Consider the following 20859-nt stretch of genomic DNA (forward strand, 5'->3'; position numbering starts at 1 on the left):
GTGCCAAGTGTGGGGAGGTGTTCTATATGTGAGGATGGATGGTGATATTTAAAGGCAAATTAATTGAGGAAGAGGCCACAACTCATTTACTATATGCTCATATACATTGATCGTATATTTATACGCATGGTTTGCACACATATACTTACAAAGTTGAATAAAATGTAGGTTTATATCTCATGGCACTAGCAAAACAAATCTCATGGCATTAAGACAAGAGCTTGACCTTGTTTGTGAGAATAATGTGAAGCTGACCTAAACGAGCTTCGTCCGAGGTTGAAGATGTTGATGGGCTCCCAATTTGAAATCTTTTTAATTGCTACATATTTATCCCTTTAGCCCTTGATCTGTCAATTCTTACAGAATCATATACACACACATGTGTGTGTGCGCGCGCGAACGCGTGCATCCTTGTCTATTTTATATATTATTCACGAATCACATTCACAAGAAATTTTTTAGGTACTTGAAATACGAGTGACACATCATGTGTCACTATACAAATAATGTAATATTTGTATTAAAATTTTCTTCACATGTATAATGACCCATAAAAATTTTCCGATCATAATAAAAAAATTTCTCCACATTTTCATGACATTTCCATTTTTCTAAGGTGACGGCACTATCATTCATACTCCCTATTATATAAAATTAGGTTACCTTTTTCTTTTGGACTTGGAATATTAATGCACATTACCCAATTATAATATTTTTGTTTTAAATAAGTATTTAAATGCCCAATAATTCAACTTCTTCATAGGTCAAGTTTTATTACCAGCTGTGTATCTACCATATTTTATATTTTATAACTCATGTTCCTTTTAATATAATTTCCCTTTCTTGTATAAAAATTGTTTCTTATATATAAATATTCTTTGTAAAAAATTTGAAAACTTATATATGAAACTAATGAAACTTACAATGATACAAGGATATTCTCAATAAAAATGGCAATAATGAAATTTACAATGATACAAGGATATTCTCAAAAGATATACGTAATACGTATAAGGCAGATTTGAGGCAATAAGGTCCATAACTACAGTCAAAGACTCAAAAGTCATCCCCCATGCGCTTATGTTAGAGGTGACACAAAATGATAATCCTTTATTTTATGTGTAACAGGTTGTTTCTATATACATGACGATGTGATATTATTATATTGTACAAACTTTATACTTAGGATTGTTTATTCTTTCTATAGATTGTTTATTCTTTCTCTAGATAAGTTCATTTAATTTGAAGATTGTTTAGTTATCCTTAACACATGTTAAACAAATCCATTGTTATGGTAACAAGTAATATCATTACGGTTAACTGGCTCACGTGTGTGACGATTTGCTATTTTTCATCTTATTCTTTATTTATAATTTTTATTTAGTTTAGTTTGGATTTTTTTTAAATTAAATTATTTTATGTTAGAATCTTAATTAGAAAGACGTATTTTGGGGATATTGAAAGCTTCACCATTTGGGTGTATATATGTATGTATGTATGTATGTATAGCTAATTAAGCTTAATTTTCAGCAAATAAGAAACTGTATTAATACTGATCTATCACAGTTAATCTGTTGCTTTGCTTAGTTATAATCGGATAACTTATAGCAAAAGCCACAGAGAGTTTTGTTGTGGAGGATGTCCACGTGATCGTCGTCACGTGTGACATGAGTAGGATTTAGGCTTTAAGCTTTTCGGAAGTATCAGAGGAAGGCATCAACTGTTTGACTTAGGGCATGCATGGTATGGCGCAACCAAAGCTTTTGGTCCTTGGCATTGTCAAGATTCCACTGCATGCTGGTAGCTGCTTTAGAGGGGGGAGTTTAGGGGGTGCGAAAGGTGAAGTCGCACAGGCCCCAAATTTGAAGGGATTCTCAAAATTTTTGTCATCTAGTATTTATATGTAATAATATTCTATATTTAAAATTGCTTTTGTTATGAGATAATGTTCTATATTCAAAAATTGATTTTATTAGCACATTAAAATCTCATCTTAGACACCTTATAAGCGTAATTTTTTTTTCTTTTCTAAATATAAAAATTTAGAGCACAATAAGATATTTTGAGTGCTAATAATACACCATAAAAGATGGTATTTTTTTTTCAATATTATTATATAATAATGTCACATATTCAAGTGAAACTTTAAAGTTAGAGTTTTTGAAGTTTGTTTTCTTGTTTGGTTGTTTAACAGTGAAGTGCTTTTGATTATTTAGTAAACGTTATGTTTGTAGCTCTTTTACTTATTATTATTAACATTTTTAAACTTGCAATCAGTGAGTGCTAAACTTTGTTTTGATTTAAGTAATTGTTTTCTAGCGTCAATACATTGTCCTACATTTTTTAAGACTATCTTAAGGAGGGGCGCTTTTATAAATTTCGCACAAGGCCCCTAAAATCTCAGAGACGACCCTGCTGCTTTGGGGCCAATCAACAGGAGTTACGTACCAAATTTGGTTATTTTTTCTGGAGTAATGTTAGAGAGATTAAATTTATAGACAAAGTTTTGAAAACTAAAAGACATGGAAGTTGATGATTATTATTATTTACACATTGATAAACGTGCTTAGTCTTATTGGTGACACATCATTTAGTTTGCAAATTTAGTCTCCAAATTTGGTCTCCCCTAGCATCATTCTTTTTTATGTTGTGTGGCAATTGCTACTGCTAACAACCCCCTATGGCTTTTATGCCAACTTCCAAATTTAGATCGATGTTGATTGTATTACAATGTTCACCAAGAATTTGAGAGAGAGAGAGTTCATAGGATCTTCCAAAATATAGGTGGAGTTTCTTAACACAATGAATTGAATGATGCAGAAGAAATCCATGAAAGATCAAAACGTTTAAAGGTAAAAGCTTGAAGAAGAAGAAAGAGAGAAACTTTGTGTATTTGATAACTGTTTTTCATACAATGACCGACTTAACCAAAATATCACAGAGAGATCTACTTTTATACTATATCTCAATTACAATGACTTATGACTTTGCCTAGGTGGCATGCTGACCTGGCAAATAGTATGTATATCCAATACCCCCCCCCCCCCCCCGGCGGCAATCTTAGCTAGGGTATCCTAGCTTAAGATTGAAACAATGCCGAAGAAAATCTAGTCCGTAAAGTCCTTTGGTTAAAACATCTGCAATTTGGTCATTCGTGCAGAGATATTGAACTGACAAATCCCCACTTTGTACACGTTCACGAACAAAGTGAAAATCAGTCTCCAAATGTTTGATCCGAGAATGTTGAACCGGATTCAAACTAAGAGCAATAACAGATTGGTTATCACAAAATAAAACAGGAGGAGAGGACATGCATTCATTCAGATCTTTAAGAAGAAGTCTGATCCAAGCAATATCTGCAATGGTATGAGCTAATGCACGATATTTAGCTTCGGTAGAACTGCGAGAAACTGAGGATTGTTTCTTCGACTGCCAAGAAATGGGATTGTCTCCAAAAAACACAACATAACCAGTAATGGATCTCCTAGTATTCAAATCGGCAGCCCAATCAGAATCACTATATGCATGTAGTTGTAACGATCCTCCTGATATATAGGTTAAACCACACTGCATAGTACCTTGTAAGAATCGCATAATCCTTTTAACCATTCCTAAATGAATGTATGTGGGAGCATTCATATATTGGCACACGGTATTCACAGCAAAGGCTATATTAAGGCGTGTGAAGGTTAAATATTGAAGAGCTCCAACAAGACTCCGATATAGAGTAGGATCCGGTAATAAGATTCCTTCAGATGTTAAGACCTGATTGTAAGGCTTACTTGGTGTGGAACATGGCTTACAATCATTCATGCCCGCCTTATGAATAAGATCCTTCACATATTTAGCCTGATTGAGAAACAAATCACCATTAGACTTATAGGTAATTTGAATACCAAGAAAATAAGCCAACTGCCCCATATATTTAATGTCAAACACTTCACCAAGAGTATGAATCACAGATTGTATTAACTGAGTATTGGACCCTGTGATGATAATGTCATCCACATATAGAAGAAGGATAACCACATGAGTATCAACAACCTTCACAAAGAGATTGGAATAAGAAACCAAAGCGTCAAAGCCAATTGCTTGCAGATAAGTGGTAAATTTAGCATTCCAAGCTCGAGGAGCTTGCTTCAAACCATATAAGGACTTGACTAGCTTACACACGTGAGTGGGAAACTGGGAATTGACAAATCCTTAAGGTTGCTTCATGTAAACCTTTTCCTGTAACTCACCATGCAATAAGGTATTTTTGACATCCAATTGCCGAAGATCCCACTTATGTGTTGCAGCTAATGCTAGAACCAATCGCACAGTCGTATGTCGAACAACTGGACTAAAGGTTTCTGAATAATCAAGCTCTTTTTCTTGACTAAATCCTTGTGCTACCAACCTTGCTTTATATCTTAAGACTGAATCATCGCTCATCCGTTTAATTTTATAGACCCATTTGCTGCCTATATCATGCTTATCACCAGAATTGGGAACAAGGACCCATGTACCTTGAGTTTGAAGAGCATTAAATTCTTCCTGCATTGCTCTCTGCCATTGAGGAATTTGAGATGCTTGTCTAAAGGTTGATGGTTTCGAGGCATCAGTAATATCTGCAAGGAAAGTGAATCCTCCTGAAAAATGATCATCATCATCAAGAGTTAAGGAGTGAACTTCTGGAAAAATAGCACTAAGAGCTTAATAATCTTGTCTAGTGATGGTTCCAGTTCTTAATCGTGTTTGAATGCCTGAAGAAGAGGAACTGAGAGGTGGTAAAACAACTTCAAGCTGATTAGGTTGAGAGACAGGCAACAAGGCAGGAGAACCGCAAAGAGTAGCATTCGAGCTTGATTCCTGTGCACTACTGAAAGAACTTGCAGCATCACCGTTAGAAGATCCAGAGCGATTATCATGGTGTACCACTGGACTAAGGGATGGCCCAGATGACATTCCACCATCATTCTCAACCATATGTGCAGAAGACTGAATAGAAGGCAACTGAACAATTATATTTCTAATATTATTTCCTTGGTGGCATGGTTGACCGGAGCCCTTAGTAGAAGATCCAGACAGAACACTAAATGGAAAAAGAGTTTCATCATGTATGACATGCCTAGAAATAAGTATCTTCCCTGTCTCAATGTTATAACAAATGGCACCCTTATATCCTGGAGAGTATCCAAAAAATACACACTGTGACGATCGAGATAGGGTATATGGCTGAACCAAAAACTTTCAGACTAGATAAATCTGGTTTATTGTGAAATTATTGTGTGAATGGGGAAGACATGTGTAACACTTTACAGGGCATTCTATTGATCAAGAACACCGCATGAGAAACTGCATAGAACCAGAATTTGTGAGGAAATTTGGCAACTGATAACAAAGTAATAGTCGTTTCAATGAGATGTCGATGCTTCATCTCAGCCAATCCATTCTGCTGAGGAGTGTATGGACATGAAACAAAATGTAAAATACCTTTGAGATCCAGGAAATTCTTAAAGGCATTACTAAGAAACTCTCCACCTCCATCAGATTGGAATATTTTAACTTTTGTATGAAATTGATTCTCAACATAAGCACAAAACTTGACAAATGCACCAAAGACTTCTGATTTATTGATTAAGGGATAGATCCATACAAACCTAGTAGCTTCATCTATAAAGGAAACATAATACTTGTAACCTTCAAGTGATACTATTGGCTAAGGCCCCCAAACATCACTATGAATCTTACAAAAAGGAATATCAACCCTATCTATTCTATCTGAGAATGGCAATCGACTCATTTTACCATTGAGACAATGAGAACAAACTGTTACAACTTCATCTGAAGGACAAGATATAGCAGAGTCTCTAAGCATAGCAACTAAAATCTCATTTGAAGGGTGACGAAGTCTTTGATGCCAGAGAGAACTTTTAACAGCATGTCCCAAAAATGCAGAAGGCCGTACCCCTTGATTAAGTAGTGTACGAAAGATGTGCACAAGAATTTTGAACAATTCATTCTTGCTACTCTTTCCGTGGTGGAGGATTGCCCCTGTTGCCTTGTCCTGCACAAAGAATTGAGCATCATCACAAATAAACCAGCTGTGATTATCTTTACACAATTTTTTGACTGAAAGAAGATTAACAGTTAACAGAGGAACATGTAAAATCTGTTTAAGATGTAAAGCATGAGACTGAGTTTGTAAAATTCCATTGCCAATATGTGTAACTTCCAAACTTTCACCATTTCCAACAATGATCTTCTCAGTACCCTCATAAGGTGTAGCTCGATTAAGAACTGTGACATCCGGAGTCATGTGATGAGAGGCCCCAGTGTCAACAACCCATGAGTCTGTAGTTGCAACTTCACCAGAATTCTGTGTACTCATAGCTTAAAACCCACTGGAGAAGAAGAACCAAGTGAAGCACTATATGAATTGGAATTCACATTCACAGGAAACTGAGGTGAATGAAACATTGTCATATCAGACAAAGAAATAGAAGGAAAGCCTTGATATGCATAATTGGCAGACAAGGAAGGAGGAGGTTGATTGCCCTGATACGCATAATTGCCTCGATGTCTACAATTAAGAGCAATGTGACCACGTTTTCCACAGATTTGACATTCCTAAAGAATTGATTATTATTACCCTCAGTTCGATATAAACAAGTCACTGCAACATGTCCCTTTCTGGAGCAAATTTGACATTCTGGAATCGGTTCAAATCTGTTGGATGAATTACCAGACCAAGACTGCCAAGAATTACCAGTTCGCGGACCATTAAACCTTGGTTTATAACCACCATTACCTCTTGGTCTGTAATTGTTAAAATGGAAAGGCCTATTACCATGAGAACCACCACCAAACTGATTCATGGACTGAAAATTATTAGTGCTAGACAGATATCCACCATTATAGAAATGAGCACTTCCAGTAGATGAGGGTTGGGAGGTACTACTCGAAGAACTAGACATTCTAGAAGAAGGCACAGAAGTACCATTCGGAAGAGGAGCATTAACATACATCGCAGCCATATTTTGAACTAAAGAATGCACTCGAGTCTCAATATTCTTCTCGACCGCAATGAACTGTGCCCTGAACTCTTTAAGAGTGATTGGTGAATCTCTAGCTAATATGACAGTGCGGATCATATCATAATCAGATGGTAATCCTGTTAAAGCAGCAATAATGAGATCATTATCAGTTACTTTTTCCCCAGCAACTTGTAACTGATCCTTTAGAGCTTTTAACCGCAGAAGTTATTTATCAATAGTATCACCCCTTTTTTGCATAGTATGTAATTCAGCCTTCAAATGGTTGACACTAGCTTTAGAAACCAACATATATCTGTCTTGTAATGCAGTCCAGGCTTCACAAGCAATTTTACATCCCACAACATGTTCAATTCATCATCACTTAAAGTAGCAAGGAGAAGACATAACAAAGCCATATCAGTCTTAATTCACTCTTTATATGAATCATTGATCTCCGTGGTGACACCTAACTGAGGGGTGAGAACGAATCTAGGAGGACAAACAGATTCGCCAGTAAAATGATCAAGAAGATCATATCGACGAAGAACAGAACAAAATTGATAACTCCATTTGATGAAATTATCATCATTCAATTTGATAGTAAGCATTCCCAATAAACTCTCAATTTTCACAGAAGTCATGATGATCACAACAATCGACTCAAATACCAATCAGCAAGAAAAACCCAGATGCGAATTGAGGTGGCAAGATAAATCCCAAACAAGAAATCACCCAAATCAAGCACTCAATCAACGAACAATATCAACTACTAACACAGAACGAAGAAAGGGTGCAAGAATCAAAGAAAATCGTCAACAGCGGCATCGGCCTTCAAGAATCAACACAATCTTCACAAAATGACAAATTATGGCATCGGCCATCATACAAATCATCATATATTCTTCATATAACAGTCTAATATGGCATCGGCCTTCAAGATAATCTCAATTTCTAAAAAAAAATTTCAATCGTAACCTCCAATCGAAGAAAAATTCAAGATCAAAATCACCTCATCAGCAAGCAAAGCACCAGAAATTCGATCCCAGCATCAACGTGCAAGCGAGACTGGCTCTTGATACCATCTTAACACAATGAATTGAATGATGCAAAAGAAATCCATGAAAGATCAGAACGCTTAAAGGTAAAAGCTTGAAGAAGAAGAAAGAGAGAAACTTTGTGTATTTGATAACTGTTTTTCATACAATGACCGACTTAACCAAAATATCACAGAGAGATCTACTTTTATACTATATCTCAATTACAATGACTTATGACTTTGCCTAGGTGACCTGGCACATAGTATGTATATCCAATAGAGTTAACACACTACTAGAAATTTTGACTTTACCGATAAAATGAATTTGTCGGCAAAAGTCAAAATTTGTCAGTAAAGACTCTTTCACGACGAAAATTTGTCGGCCATTTTGTCACGCAAAGCATGTCGTGCAAGACTCTAGCCGACAAAATTCAACTTTTCGTCGGCTATGAAGTGGTTCTTTCTCGACAAAACATATTTTGCCGGCATTCTTAAACCCCAACAAAAAATTCTGTCGGAAAAGGATTTTTAAGCCTACAAAATGCACCGTTTTGCCAACAAGATGTGTTCGTCGGAAAAGATATTTTGTCGGCACTGCCTTATTCTACCAACAAAATTAGCTTTGTCGGGAAAGAATTTTAATTCATTAAAAAAAAAAGCATGAAAACACACAAAATAATTTCTAATAATGCTGCTTTGATTAGTAATATGTATATGTACAATGGTTGTACAAAGTATTATATTATACAATAATCCTATTTTACTCCCATTCCTCAGTATCGGTTTAGCAGTAGCTTCGCAATAATATCCTGCAAAAATAATACAAAATGGTAATTATTATGTATGACAACATAAGAAAGAGCATCCTTAAAACCGAAACAATCAAATTGTAGCTAGGAATCTTTCTATAAGTAATAACATTATGGAGCTGCACTGATTCACACAACATCATGAAAACGATACATTCAATTGAAGATACTTTAACATAACAATCTGTTAGAAAATGGGGATGGGCTGCAATTAACACCATAGTTACACTAAACAATGAAAACTTAACCAATTTGTCAACAAGAAAGCATGTAATCCCATAATCAAGCATATAGTCAGACTTGAATTTCACTTGCATCTTGGATGATAAAGCATGTACTCATGTAATCAAGCATATAGTAAAAGATATTTCAAACCTTGCAATACATCTCAGACCACCTGCCATTTGAGAGGTACTCTTTAATCCCTTAATAAGATGCAAATAAAAATGAATGAAAGAAGGTACAATAAGTTACGCAATAATAATTAAAAGATATTCAACTCTGGGATTAATTAGTAGCCCTCAAGAATACAAAGAAAATCCTCAAAGATAAAAAATTTCTCACAACTTGATCAAATTGTATTAATGACGACAATTGTAACTTATTGGGGAATCAAAATTGCTTACACAATGCTCCTTGCTCATGTCTAGGATAGACATAATCAAACTATTCGTCCATGTACTTGGAATAAACACAAGGCAGAGAAAGCAAAACATACAATATATTCCTAGCACAATCAAACTTACCTATACAAAGCTCCTTGCTCGGTGTGTTGTGCACAATAGAGGGACAAAATATACAATATATTCTTGTCATCAGCTGAATGGGAGAGTAACACAAGTTAGGAACCCATGAGAAAACATAACAGAGGGATAATTTATACGATATACTTGAGATAAAATTCACCATCACCAGCCTCATAAGCAAGTGCAACTACATTAACTTCAATCAGGCGCACCTGGAATAAAAATAACAAGACTAATTTAATAGTATTATTATTATAATTTCGATGAAGAGAAGACTAAGTTAATATAGACTTGCACATGTTACCACATCTACATATGAGTTGTGTAACAACTACATATGTTGGATTATTCAAAAGATTTGCAAACAACATGGAGTTTAGAATGGTTTAGAGAGATCCTGGCAAATAGCTAACATTGTACATGTGACCTGTCAATTTGAAGAAGGCATCACTTGCATAAACTAAAGGCATGTCTGGTAAGTGCAGATCAGTTCTGCAAGGCAACACAACCATATCAAAGCAAACAAAAAGTACAATCATCAGTAAGATTGTAAGAGATAAAATTAAGGCTGAACTGAGAAGGCCTACCCCTGATAAGCTGGATCTCTTCCCACAAACTAATATGGCCATTAACTCCGGACAAGATGTTATTAACTGCAGTTGCAGCTCTCGTCTTCTCTACATCACTTGCCTTGCACCATTCTTCAATGTCGGATCCTGTGTGTTACATAGTAAACTAAAACTTAACCACAACAAAATTTTGGTCACAATCAAAACCAGAAACCACGATCAACATAGCTAGAACACCAAAAAGAATGTAATTTAAGATTAACATCACAACCAATCATAGATAACAGGAAGCCACAATTGAAAAAGTTATATATTACAACATTACTTGGAACAAAAGAATTGAGATGTGGCATTACACGAATCTTTACTATCAGCATCATCTAGTGCAGATTCCAAAACCTTCACCCTGTTCCTCAATCCCTTCCACAAAACATTCGCCCCTCTGTGTTCGGTCGAGTCACAAATAACATGTGGGGATTAGGAAGTGGATCAGCAATCAAAATTAATAATCCAAATTGTCGTATACACCAAGCCCTGCAACTTAAAAGGTTAAATTAAATTTTCCAACTTAAAACCCTATATTAAATTCTACAAATTGAACTGGCAGACATAGAATTAGAGAGGAGAAGGAAGATAATCACTTAAAGAGATCACTGACCTTCGAGTTCTTGGCAGCTTTGATGGTTTTTTTTTTATCAACCCTAATAAACATAACACACAATAGGCTCGCAACCTAATACAAATTCAAGCCCACAAATTCCATTTCAATTTTGACAAAAAAAAATCGAAAAAGAAAATTGAAAACCTTAAGAGAATTACAGAGACAACTGATGGGTTTATGCACCAGAACTAGAATTGAAGATGACAATTAGAAGGGAAAGAAAAAAAAAACCTTTTTGAGGGCTTTGAATTTGACGCCGGTTTCAATCTCCAGCGGAAGGAGGCAGTCGGTCGGTCTGTGTATTTGCAGCAACGAGGGAGAGGGAGGGGGAGAAAGAGTGGGACGGAGAGACAACAGCTTCGTGTTTTGACTAAAGCGCTTAATTCTTTTCTTTCTTTTTTTCTAACTCCGCGCTTCTATTTTGAAACCACGCTTCCAATTTGAAACCGCGCTTTTATTCCGCGCCTCATTTTTGGTTAATAGTTTTACCCTCAGCCGAGGAAATATTTTTTGTTGCCCCGAAATCGTCGTCTAGTATTCTAAGATAGTAGGGAAGGACAGTTTACCCATCAAAATTAAACTAGTTGGGATATTGCATTTATGCCGACAAAATGATGGTCGGTTAACATTCGAATTTTCTCGGCTAAAATTAATGCTATAAATTGGTTTTGGCTTGAATATTTAGCCGACAAATTAAAATTTTAGTCGGTAGAGGACTCTTGTGCCGATAAAATTTTACTCTGTCGGCTTAGAATTTTTCGGCAAAATAAGATTTTCTAGTAGTGACAGTGTCATTAGAGAAATTATGCAGTTAACTTTCAAATTTAACTGTTGTGTTGGCGTTTAGTCAATTATTTTATTGATAGGGAAGAGGTCGGAGACTTGGATATTCAAAGTTAGGATATCTTTTAATACTAAAAAGAGAAATATATTACTAAATTAAGAGTTAGATAGAATAATTTAATTAGCTATAAACTGGGTGTCTGTCATCGAACATATTATATTTTCTTGCGGCCTCATGGTATAATATCCATATTTTTTGTAGAATCCCAGACGCCATGTGCGTGTTGTCTCCTCCATCATCGCAATTATAAGTAATTATGTAGTTTTACTGAAAATAATGCAGAATTAACAAGAAGCAAACAGAAATAAACTACTAACCATGCTCCCATCTGATCACTCTGTCCATTTGATTCTGCTAATTACCTTATTTTATTATTTGTTTGTCTCTTACTTTCTAGCTTCTACAAGGCTATTTCGAATTTGGACTTTCTCAGAAAACCTCCAATAATAATTCTTCTAATTAATTATTTTACTTTGCACCTGTCCATTAATTTATGTTATGTATTAGTTTCTAGTTCTTACAAGGCTCTTTCGAATTTGGATTTTCTCAGAAACCTTTTAGCCGAATTGGGTTTGTTTGCCGTTTCACATGTACCAAATTCAAGATATGGATAGATTCAGCTTCAGGTACTAATCAGTTAATAACTTAAGACAACATTAATCATTTATTTAGGTTTACCTTACAATATTTTTCATAATCTGAATGGATCACTTTTTGGATTATGATTGAAAGCTTAATCATACAAAAAATTATAAAGTTGGAAGCCAGTTAATTATTTAAGTGTCTTAAATAGAATAGCACACATTTGTCAATAAATAAATTCATTATTACAATAATAATTAAAGAGCTAAACGACTTTCGATTTGATTGAAATTTTACAACGATTTTTTATTGAATTTTTTTTTTTTTTTTGTCAAACGATAAATTTTGTTAGATTAGCCACCGACAGAGTTCGAACCCACGTCGTCATGCAATGGCTCAACACCTTTCCACCACTATAATAAAGAGTCACTTGCTTAGATATTGCCGGCAGTGAGATTCGAACCTATGCCTTGGCCTAGCGAATAAAAACTGAACACTTTAGATCATGAGATTATTTTGTTGACCGACACCACTTACCCGCACCTCCCCTTCCCCATTTGCCTACTATTTTGTTATACCTTTCATCTTTTTATGTAGTGTCATTCTCAAACTCATTTCTATGCTCTCGTTTTGAAATAGAACGTGGGTTTGAATTGGCTTTGTGGTTGTGGTGGGTCCAAATCGCATTCTACTGGTTAGTGTCCACGACAATTTATTGCGACGAATTTATACTGAATATAGTTTTTGTGTTTCTTTGTTCATTGTGGTTTCTATATAGAGATCAAGTTTGCTTGTTGTGTGCTTATTCTCTCCAAATTAATGATTTGGTCACTGAGAAGATGTACTCAGTTGACATCGATTTTGTATTTTTTGTTGTAAACGTCTTTTTCGTATCAATGAATTATCACTACCACTTCTTTAAAAAAAAAAAAAAACTGATTAGCGCTAAAACGCTCCTATATTTGTATTACATGTATATGGATATATATTTTGTAAGATTCATGATTTAATATTTTTAATTTTTCCGTCGAATTAGATAGCAATGACTGCTATAGTTTTCTAACACCATATGCTCTTATTGAATATTAGTTTTCAAAAACAGATGCTTATGTCATGCAAGAATATTCCAACTCAAAGTCTCAAAGACAAATATTTACGCGTGTATATGATCTAGATCCAATTGTCATGCTAATTAATTAACTAAACATTTTAGTCAAATTATGCTACAAATTATTGTGGACACGCCTTGATTAGTAACTACTTAGTGAATGCATGATTAGAGAAAAATAATGTTTTAGTTTGGACTAAGCGGCTAGACTTTCGCATATAAACGGCTAGTTGTAAGATATGACTAATCAAAGTAATTTGTAGAAATGGTCCCTCAACTTTAATGAAGTTGGAGCAATGATCCCTCAACTAAAAATCCATTACCATTGGTCCCTCAACTTATCAAAATGTGTGGCTATAGTCATTTTCATCAATTTTATCAAAATTTTGTCAAAATAAGTTATGTTGGAATAACCATTCATATAATTAGGGTCTCTTAACTCATCAAAGTGTGTAATTATGGTCCTTTTCGTCAACTACGTCAAAATTTTTATCAAAACGAGTTATGTTGGAATGACCATTGCTACAATTGGGTTAAAGTTAGGGGACCATTTCTCCAGTTGAATTAAAGTTGAGGGACCAATGGTAATGAATTTTTTGTTGAGGGACCAATGGTAATGGATTTTTAGTTGAGAGACCATAACTGCACGTTTTGATGAGTTGAGGGACCAATGGTAATGGATTTTTAGTTGAAGGACCATTGCTCCAATTGAGTTAAAGTTAAGGGATCATAGCTACAATTTACTCTATTGACTAATCACACATGTTGCTGACATATTCCAATCGACTACACGTCACATCCGTTGCTATTATATGAGAAATATTTGAATGTGACAGTCACACTGCATTTGCAGCTTCAAGGCATGCATGTAACTTAAGGCTCACACGAATGCGTATCATATTTTGTACTTAATCGTATTCTATGAGATTGTATTGTATTTGTTGAGGTCCTATATAATGTATATTAGCATGGATTGAGATCCACTGCAAATACCTATGTTCGAAGTTTGCGGATCAAAAATCTGGACAACTTAATTTCAATGCTAAAGCCCTCATTCGCCCATCCTACTGGCCCACTTTATGAAAATCCAAAACTTAAACAGTCCGAATCTCTTTATCACTCTCTCAAACAGTCCAGATCTCTTAATCCGCACTCTGGACACAAAGATTCGGAATGAATCTCATTCACTTTAGCATCTTTGGATTCTAGCTACGACTAATAGCAGTGTTGTCCGTTATTAATTTGCTCCACCAAAGTAGTTGTTGTCAACTTTGTGTTTCAAAAGCACATAATGCATGTCAATTCAAGAATATTCCAACTCCACAACAACTTTCTACGTGTTTTCTGGTTCCCATTGAAAACTAGTCACTCAAAAGCTACAAAAATTATTGTGGCTATAGATCATGCTGCCACCTTACGAATCAGGTTAGGTATATGCATGATTTGGGAAAAAAAATTACATTTTGGATTATTCAAATGGAGCTTTTCTCGTATAAACGGCTGAAAGATTTTGTAAACATGATGCTGAGAACAGGAGTTACATGTTTTATGAGGGGGTATTCGGTAGGGCCACTGTACTTTGGCAACACATACAAAGTGTAGGGACCAACGAGCAAGTAGATGGGATTATGGAACAAAATATAGGACTTACATGAAACAACAACACTAAGGCGACCCTATCATAAACCAATTAAATAACGCCACATGAGAAATTCAAAACAAATGGTGTTGTGTTATTAGTCTAGAATGCCAATATAGGTTTATATATATTAAATTTATTATTATTAAGACGAAGTGGAGGTTTCGAAACTATTAAAATAATTTAAGAAATGATAAGAGTTTCAAACTCAGTATATATGAGGGGAAACTCAACATCCTATCTACTAAGATATTAGATTGCATGCAGAAATGCCAATGTAGGTAAATCTGCCTAAGGAAGAGGTGTTTTTATGTGCAATCGGAAGCATCATATGGTCCAAATACCTGTATTGAAGTTTTTCTCCTAGTTTAGTGCTATCTTTTATATGTATGTGTAAGTTGTAGCTATCAGTTATACCCCTTATGATTTAGCTACAATGGGCGATTGGGGTCATTCGAAAGTGACTCTAAGAAGCAGCTCATGAGAGATGCTTTTCCTTAAAATCACTAGCCATCGTGATTTCAAGCAAAATCACCAAAAGTGATTTATAGAGAAGCACATATCCTTCTCCCAGAAGTGATTAAAGCCCTCTCAGAATTACTTTCCGAACGAGACCATAGACTGGAACTCGCCTGTTGACAAATTCAAAGGCTTTTTCTCTGCAAAACATCCTTCATTCTTTGCACGTTTAACATCCCTAAGAACGAGTAAAAACTCTGTTCAAAGTGTATTCCGGGAGAATTAGACCTTTTTCATTAGCAGCACATAACCATGAGTACATGACCAAGAATTCCTCGAGTCACAGAATATGCACCGCACAAGTGGAAAATTAGGTGCATATATTAGAGGAAGAACGTATAGATACAAAATTGGTCATTCTTCACAAACCTTCCTTTTCCTGTTTTGCAGTGCCTGCTGATGCTGCATATGGATGGCGAATACAACAGGCCATTCCCTTCCAAATGCGATTGTTGTTGCCCTAGGCTCGTCCATTTCGCTGCACCTTGTCAAAAATTGGATTTTCGACCAAATCTTTCGCTGACGGCCTCCAGACTGGATTTGGATCCAACATGACCTGAGAGATTCATCAAAATGTAATGCAATCAGCAACGCTATCACAGGTTTCGTTTAGTAGCACAAACCAACTAAGAATCATAGGATGCTACGTGTGGAATGCAACCGGTTTCTTAGAAAATTAGTCATCTACGAATACCATTTTCTTTAACAAAGATTTGCAGTTCGTAATCCAGCACGAGAGATGTGATTCTCGCATGAAAATTAATTGCAACAAATAGAAATAGCAAAAGTGAAACAGTCACAAGTTCACAGCCACAGAAAACAAAATCCAACCACTAATGGAAAGGAAAAGGTGATGTTACCTTGAGTAAGTTCTGAAATTGCAACGAATGACCAGGAAGGAGTGGCAACTTTCCCTCCCTGAGATTTAAAATTTGAGGTCCTGATTCTGGCAAGGGTGAACCTCTAATAAGCTCATAAACAGCAACTCCCAAGGAGAAGATATCGGCCTTATCAAGATCACCATATTTCTCATTCAGGATTTCTTGCGGCATATATCGAGCATCACCTTCTTCAATTGGCAGGCTGTTGTCAAGCAGAGTTGCACATCCAAAGTCACCTAGCTTATAAACACCATTCTTCACATATATATTATCAGGCTTTACATCTAAGTGAGCTATTCCTCGCCTGTGTATAAACTGCAATGCTTTTGCAACCTGTACATATTTTTACATGAGAAATTAGCATATACCAACAGAAGATGAAACATTGTCAAGCTATAAAGCGTTCAAATTAATCTAAGACCACAGCCTGCCAGATAGGATCTCAGATATGTGTCAATGCCAGTGAGTGTGCATGCATGCCAAGGTGTCTGCGATATGAATATGGGCATTCATTAGATTAAACCCATTCCATCTAGTTTACAAGAGCCCCGTGATCTTCCTTCATGATAGTATTTTCTATAGAATCAAGCAAGCGAAGGACTGAGCTCAACATCTAAAACAGTGTCAAGGAAAGGGTATAAATATCTCTCAAAAGATGGGGAAACAGAAAACACACACACACACACACTCAAATATATTAAGATTTTCAGGAATCAAGAATTCGTGATTGAGTACACTCTATAAACTTGAGGGGAGTATAAGCATTGAATATTAGGATTCAATGTAGGCGTTCATGAGTGAAGACTTTGTTGGCTTCTCAAGTGTAGTAAAATCCCTGCTAGGTATTCAGTCTACTAAAAGTTTTGGCGCTAGTACGTGTTTATAATAAACATTACATGGGTTACTATAAGTGAGAAGCTTGTTAAAACTCATCCACACAAACCTGATACAAGGCTTCTAAAATCTCCCCATCTTTGAATGGTCGGGAAAATTTGTTGATGGATAGGCTGTGATCACATAACTCCATCTGAATGTGCAGCTGCTCATTTTCAAACCAAGACGAATAGTATCCAACAATGTTTTCATGGGACCCTAGATAAAGCACAACAGTTAAACCATATAAAAGCAATTGCCATAGAGTCAAACAGATGAAGCAACGGAAACCTACCTAAAGCTGCCAAAGATTGAACTTCCATCATAGCCTTTCTCCTGCAAAGGATACAAAAGTAATAAAATGCATAAGCAAATGGCTTCAACGAATGGCAGATATATCTAGAGCATGAGTAAGCAACCTTTCTGTATCCTGATGCAACTGCTTCATGCTACGTTTCACTGCATACAAACAACCATCAATTCTGTTCAAGACTTTGAATACATGACTGAAGTACCCACTGCCGATTTGCTAGAAAGAGAAGGCAAATTACAAACACGTTAGCCAAGTGCACCAACATAAAAATTTCGAATTAGAAAGCAATATTTATGCTTAAATCCATAAACTTTTCGAGTTTGGTAGGTACCTCAATCTCATGAAAATCAGCACAGTAACGCGAAAGGCCATTTCCGCCCATAAATGCAGGGAAGAAAGCTGGAAATTGCAGCATTAACAATTAGAACTTGAAAACTGAAAGTGAAATAAAGGGTTCTACCACTGTCTTAATATTGAAATAACGTCTCATTGGCAACTAACACAAGCATACCCTTCGATCTTTGGTTGCCAAAAGGATCAATGCCAATTTCTGAAGCATCCTTCAAATAAGGATTCTTCAAGCACGGAGGAGGCATAACACGACAGCGTAAAGCCACTGCAGATTGAGATACATAATTTTGCTTCTTCCGTGGTTCTGTTGCTGTTGGTTTCTCCATCACAACCTCATCCATGCCAAAAACATCTTTCTCAAGCTCAACTACCGGCTCATTTCCGAACAACGTAGGGCTGAGAGGATTCAATGAGATGTCATCTGCATCAAGTACGGATTATTACAAGCAATTCCAATTACCAAGTAGTTTTTCATCAGAATTTACTTGTAGTAACAAAGTAAAAAGGACAAACTTTTAGCCTTACCCTGATCCTGCCTGCGCCTCTTCGACTTAACGGTATTCGACTTCTCCGGTGATCTGGGGCAAGGGATATCTTCCAGCTAAAAATAGAAACAAAACACATTAAGGCAACAATCTTTACACCCAACCTCAATTTTACACAAATTGTAAAATCCAATCCATCCATTGTACCTTGCTGCAATCCCAGCCGTTCACCATAGGCTGATTATCCGGTGTGATATAATCGGGAGTGCTACATCAATCAAAACCCAGAACAAGAAAAATCCAATTTTTCATCCATTTTGCGAATTCAAATCCCAAAAAGCTTGAAAATTTACAAAATTGATGACGCGGAGGATCTTACCAGAAGAAGTCTTGGCTGAGTATGAACTCCCGGTCGTCGAAACTGGGGTCAACGTCGATGCCGAGAGGAGCGGAGGAGGGAAGGTTGCCGTCGGCAGCTCCGGCTTCCAGAAGGTTCTGGAAGCGAGAGGGGTTCGATGATGACGTGGAAAACGCCGAATGGTGGGTTTCCCCTAGCTGAAGCCTCGGTAGCGCTCCCTTCATCTCCCTCCGATTCATCCCCTTTTTCGTCTCCCTCGAATCGACTCTGTCAGTGTTCTTCTTGCTGATATATTTAAAAATCGAAACTTTCGGGATTTCGAATCGCGCGGGACAAAATGATTGAGTCAAACAGAGTCTACCTGCACTCATCTGATATTTGATCTGGACCGTGGGATTGGGAGACTACCTGGATAATGATTTGATGATTTTGGTTTCATTGGCTGATGTGGTTATGTGTCCTGGGTGGCGCGACAGCAAAGTGGTCTAGGCTTAGGAGGTAGCTTTTTTCAAAATTAGTGCGCGCTCCACGAGGACAATGGTAGTGGGCCGACACAAAAAAATAGGAACCGGATTTCCTCTTGAGTATAGAAGGTTGAATTTCTGAGTAAATAACACAGATCGTTGAAATTTGATCTAATAATTTGAATTATTATAATTTTTAAGGAATTTTCAGTTTGTAGTCGTTAAATCAAATTTCAACGGTGCGGATCATTTGCTCAGCCTCCTAAGCTATCATGTTCCAAAAACATACATAGGACACGTGTTGCTTGCACACGACCAAATTTGGCGGCAAAACCCACCGTCGGCGAACCTCTTCCTTTGAACCCACAATTTCCTCCGTTTCTGAAGATTTATAAGCTCCGCCGCCGTGCTATGCGTTGTTTTTAGACAATTCCAGATTCTGATCGGAGCATTTCCGGTAAGCTCCCTCGATTCGATTCTCGCATTTTATCTGTGTTTTTCTGAATTGGGATTCTTGGATTGAAGTGTTTTTTGGTTGTTCATCTGGGCAGATGAGGATGAATCGGACCGAGATTTTCCCAATTGCACTACGATTGGTGGTTCCACCAAGAAAAAGGTTTTTATTTATTTTTTAATGTTTATATTTATTTTGCTTTAAACTTCAATGTTCTTGATTTAATTTGTATGTATGTGCATTGTTTATGTAGTCGTAATTGGCGAAAGATCGGTACAATGTGTTTGGATACCAAGAAAATATGAGAAAGTACAGAGAAAATTATGTGAACTACTTTGCTAGTTGTATTACCCTGCAATGTGAGTTAGGCCAGTTCGCTAAGGCAGTGTGTCAGCTTCTTTGCAACGAGTTCGAATCAAATCTCCCTCTCCGTAGATTAGAATTGTTTAGGATAGAATATCGTCCTGTACAAAAGATAAATTATTATAATTACTATGTTTTTCTTTTACTGTAGAAACTTGTGTTGCAGGAAGAGATGGTGTAGTAACCATAATTATATTCCTAAACAGGAGGAATTACCCCTTTCGTCACGGTTAGAAGTGCTGATAGGTGTTGTGTTTTTTCGAAAATGGCTGCCTGGGTTGAACCGGCATAGGCTCTATTGAGCAACAATGATGTTTATTTAATTCTTTCGGATGCAGGTGCTAATGCGTATGCATGCAGCTTGGCAGATGAAGTGAGCTCTGAAGAAGAGGTAGTGTGCATTCGGATATAGAGATATCCTATTTCGGTATTTTGTTCTAATGCAAAGAGTAATGTGCTTGTTAACTGTTTTTGGAAAAGGCGAACAACATGCGCTCGAGAGTTTCTGTTACACTTGGTGCTAAAAATTTGCAGAAGGATGACGTTCATTGCATTGGATGTGAGAAAGAAGACGAATCATACACTTGGTCTGCAGTGAGTAAAGAAGTTGAGGCACTCATGCGGTTGAATGAAAAAGCGTTGTGTTCATCGTCAAATTTTGATTATTCGGAAGTGAATAAATCTTCCAAAGGTAAAGGTAATCGTTGATCTAGTGTACATTCTCACAACCTGTAGTGTTCTGTTAAACTTAAGAATCAACTGTTGTAGGACTCAAAAGCAAAGGC

General features: G+C 36.4%; 1 protein-coding gene and 2 long non-coding RNA genes across 4 annotated transcripts; all 3 read right to left on the reverse strand.

Moving 5' to 3' along the window:
• Positions 1-5593: 5593 nt before the first annotated feature.
• On the reverse strand, positions 5594-8260 carry LOC139189347 (uncharacterized). Of its 2 annotated transcripts, none has more exons than XR_011573209.1 (2): positions 8029-8260; positions 5594-6049 (listed from the first exon to the last, which is right to left on the reverse strand). It is a non-coding gene; the product is annotated as an uncharacterized lncRNA (long non-coding RNA). The 2 variants fall into 2 exon arrangements; XR_011573210.1 differs by having other exon boundaries at positions 6256-8260.
• A 1369-nt stretch (positions 8261-9629) lies between these two features.
• On the reverse strand, positions 9630-10674 carry LOC139189235 (uncharacterized). The gene is made up of 3 exons (XR_011572959.1): positions 10536-10674; positions 10038-10326; positions 9630-9822 (listed from the first exon to the last, which is right to left on the reverse strand). It is a non-coding gene; the product is annotated as an uncharacterized lncRNA (long non-coding RNA).
• A 5069-nt stretch (positions 10675-15743) lies between these two features.
• Positions 15744-19179, reverse strand: LOC103430204 (wee1-like protein kinase). Its single transcript, XM_008368341.4, has 10 exons — positions 18815-19179; positions 18643-18703; positions 18476-18551; positions 18111-18371; positions 17931-17998; positions 17706-17815; positions 17582-17622; positions 17357-17505; positions 16393-16746; positions 15744-16088 (listed from the first exon to the last, which is right to left on the reverse strand). The coding sequence occupies exons 1-10, from the start codon at positions 19162-19164 to the stop codon at positions 15993-15995; spliced, it is 1566 nt and encodes a 521-aa protein (XP_008366563.4). The 5' UTR covers positions 19165-19179; the 3' UTR covers positions 15744-15992.
• Between the last annotated feature and the right edge of the window lie 1680 nt (positions 19180-20859).

This window comes from Malus domestica, chromosome 11 (assembly GCF_042453785.1).
Source record: "Malus domestica chromosome 11, GDT2T_hap1".
In the NCBI taxonomy this organism is placed as follows: domain Eukaryota; kingdom Viridiplantae; phylum Streptophyta; class Magnoliopsida; order Rosales; family Rosaceae; genus Malus; species Malus domestica.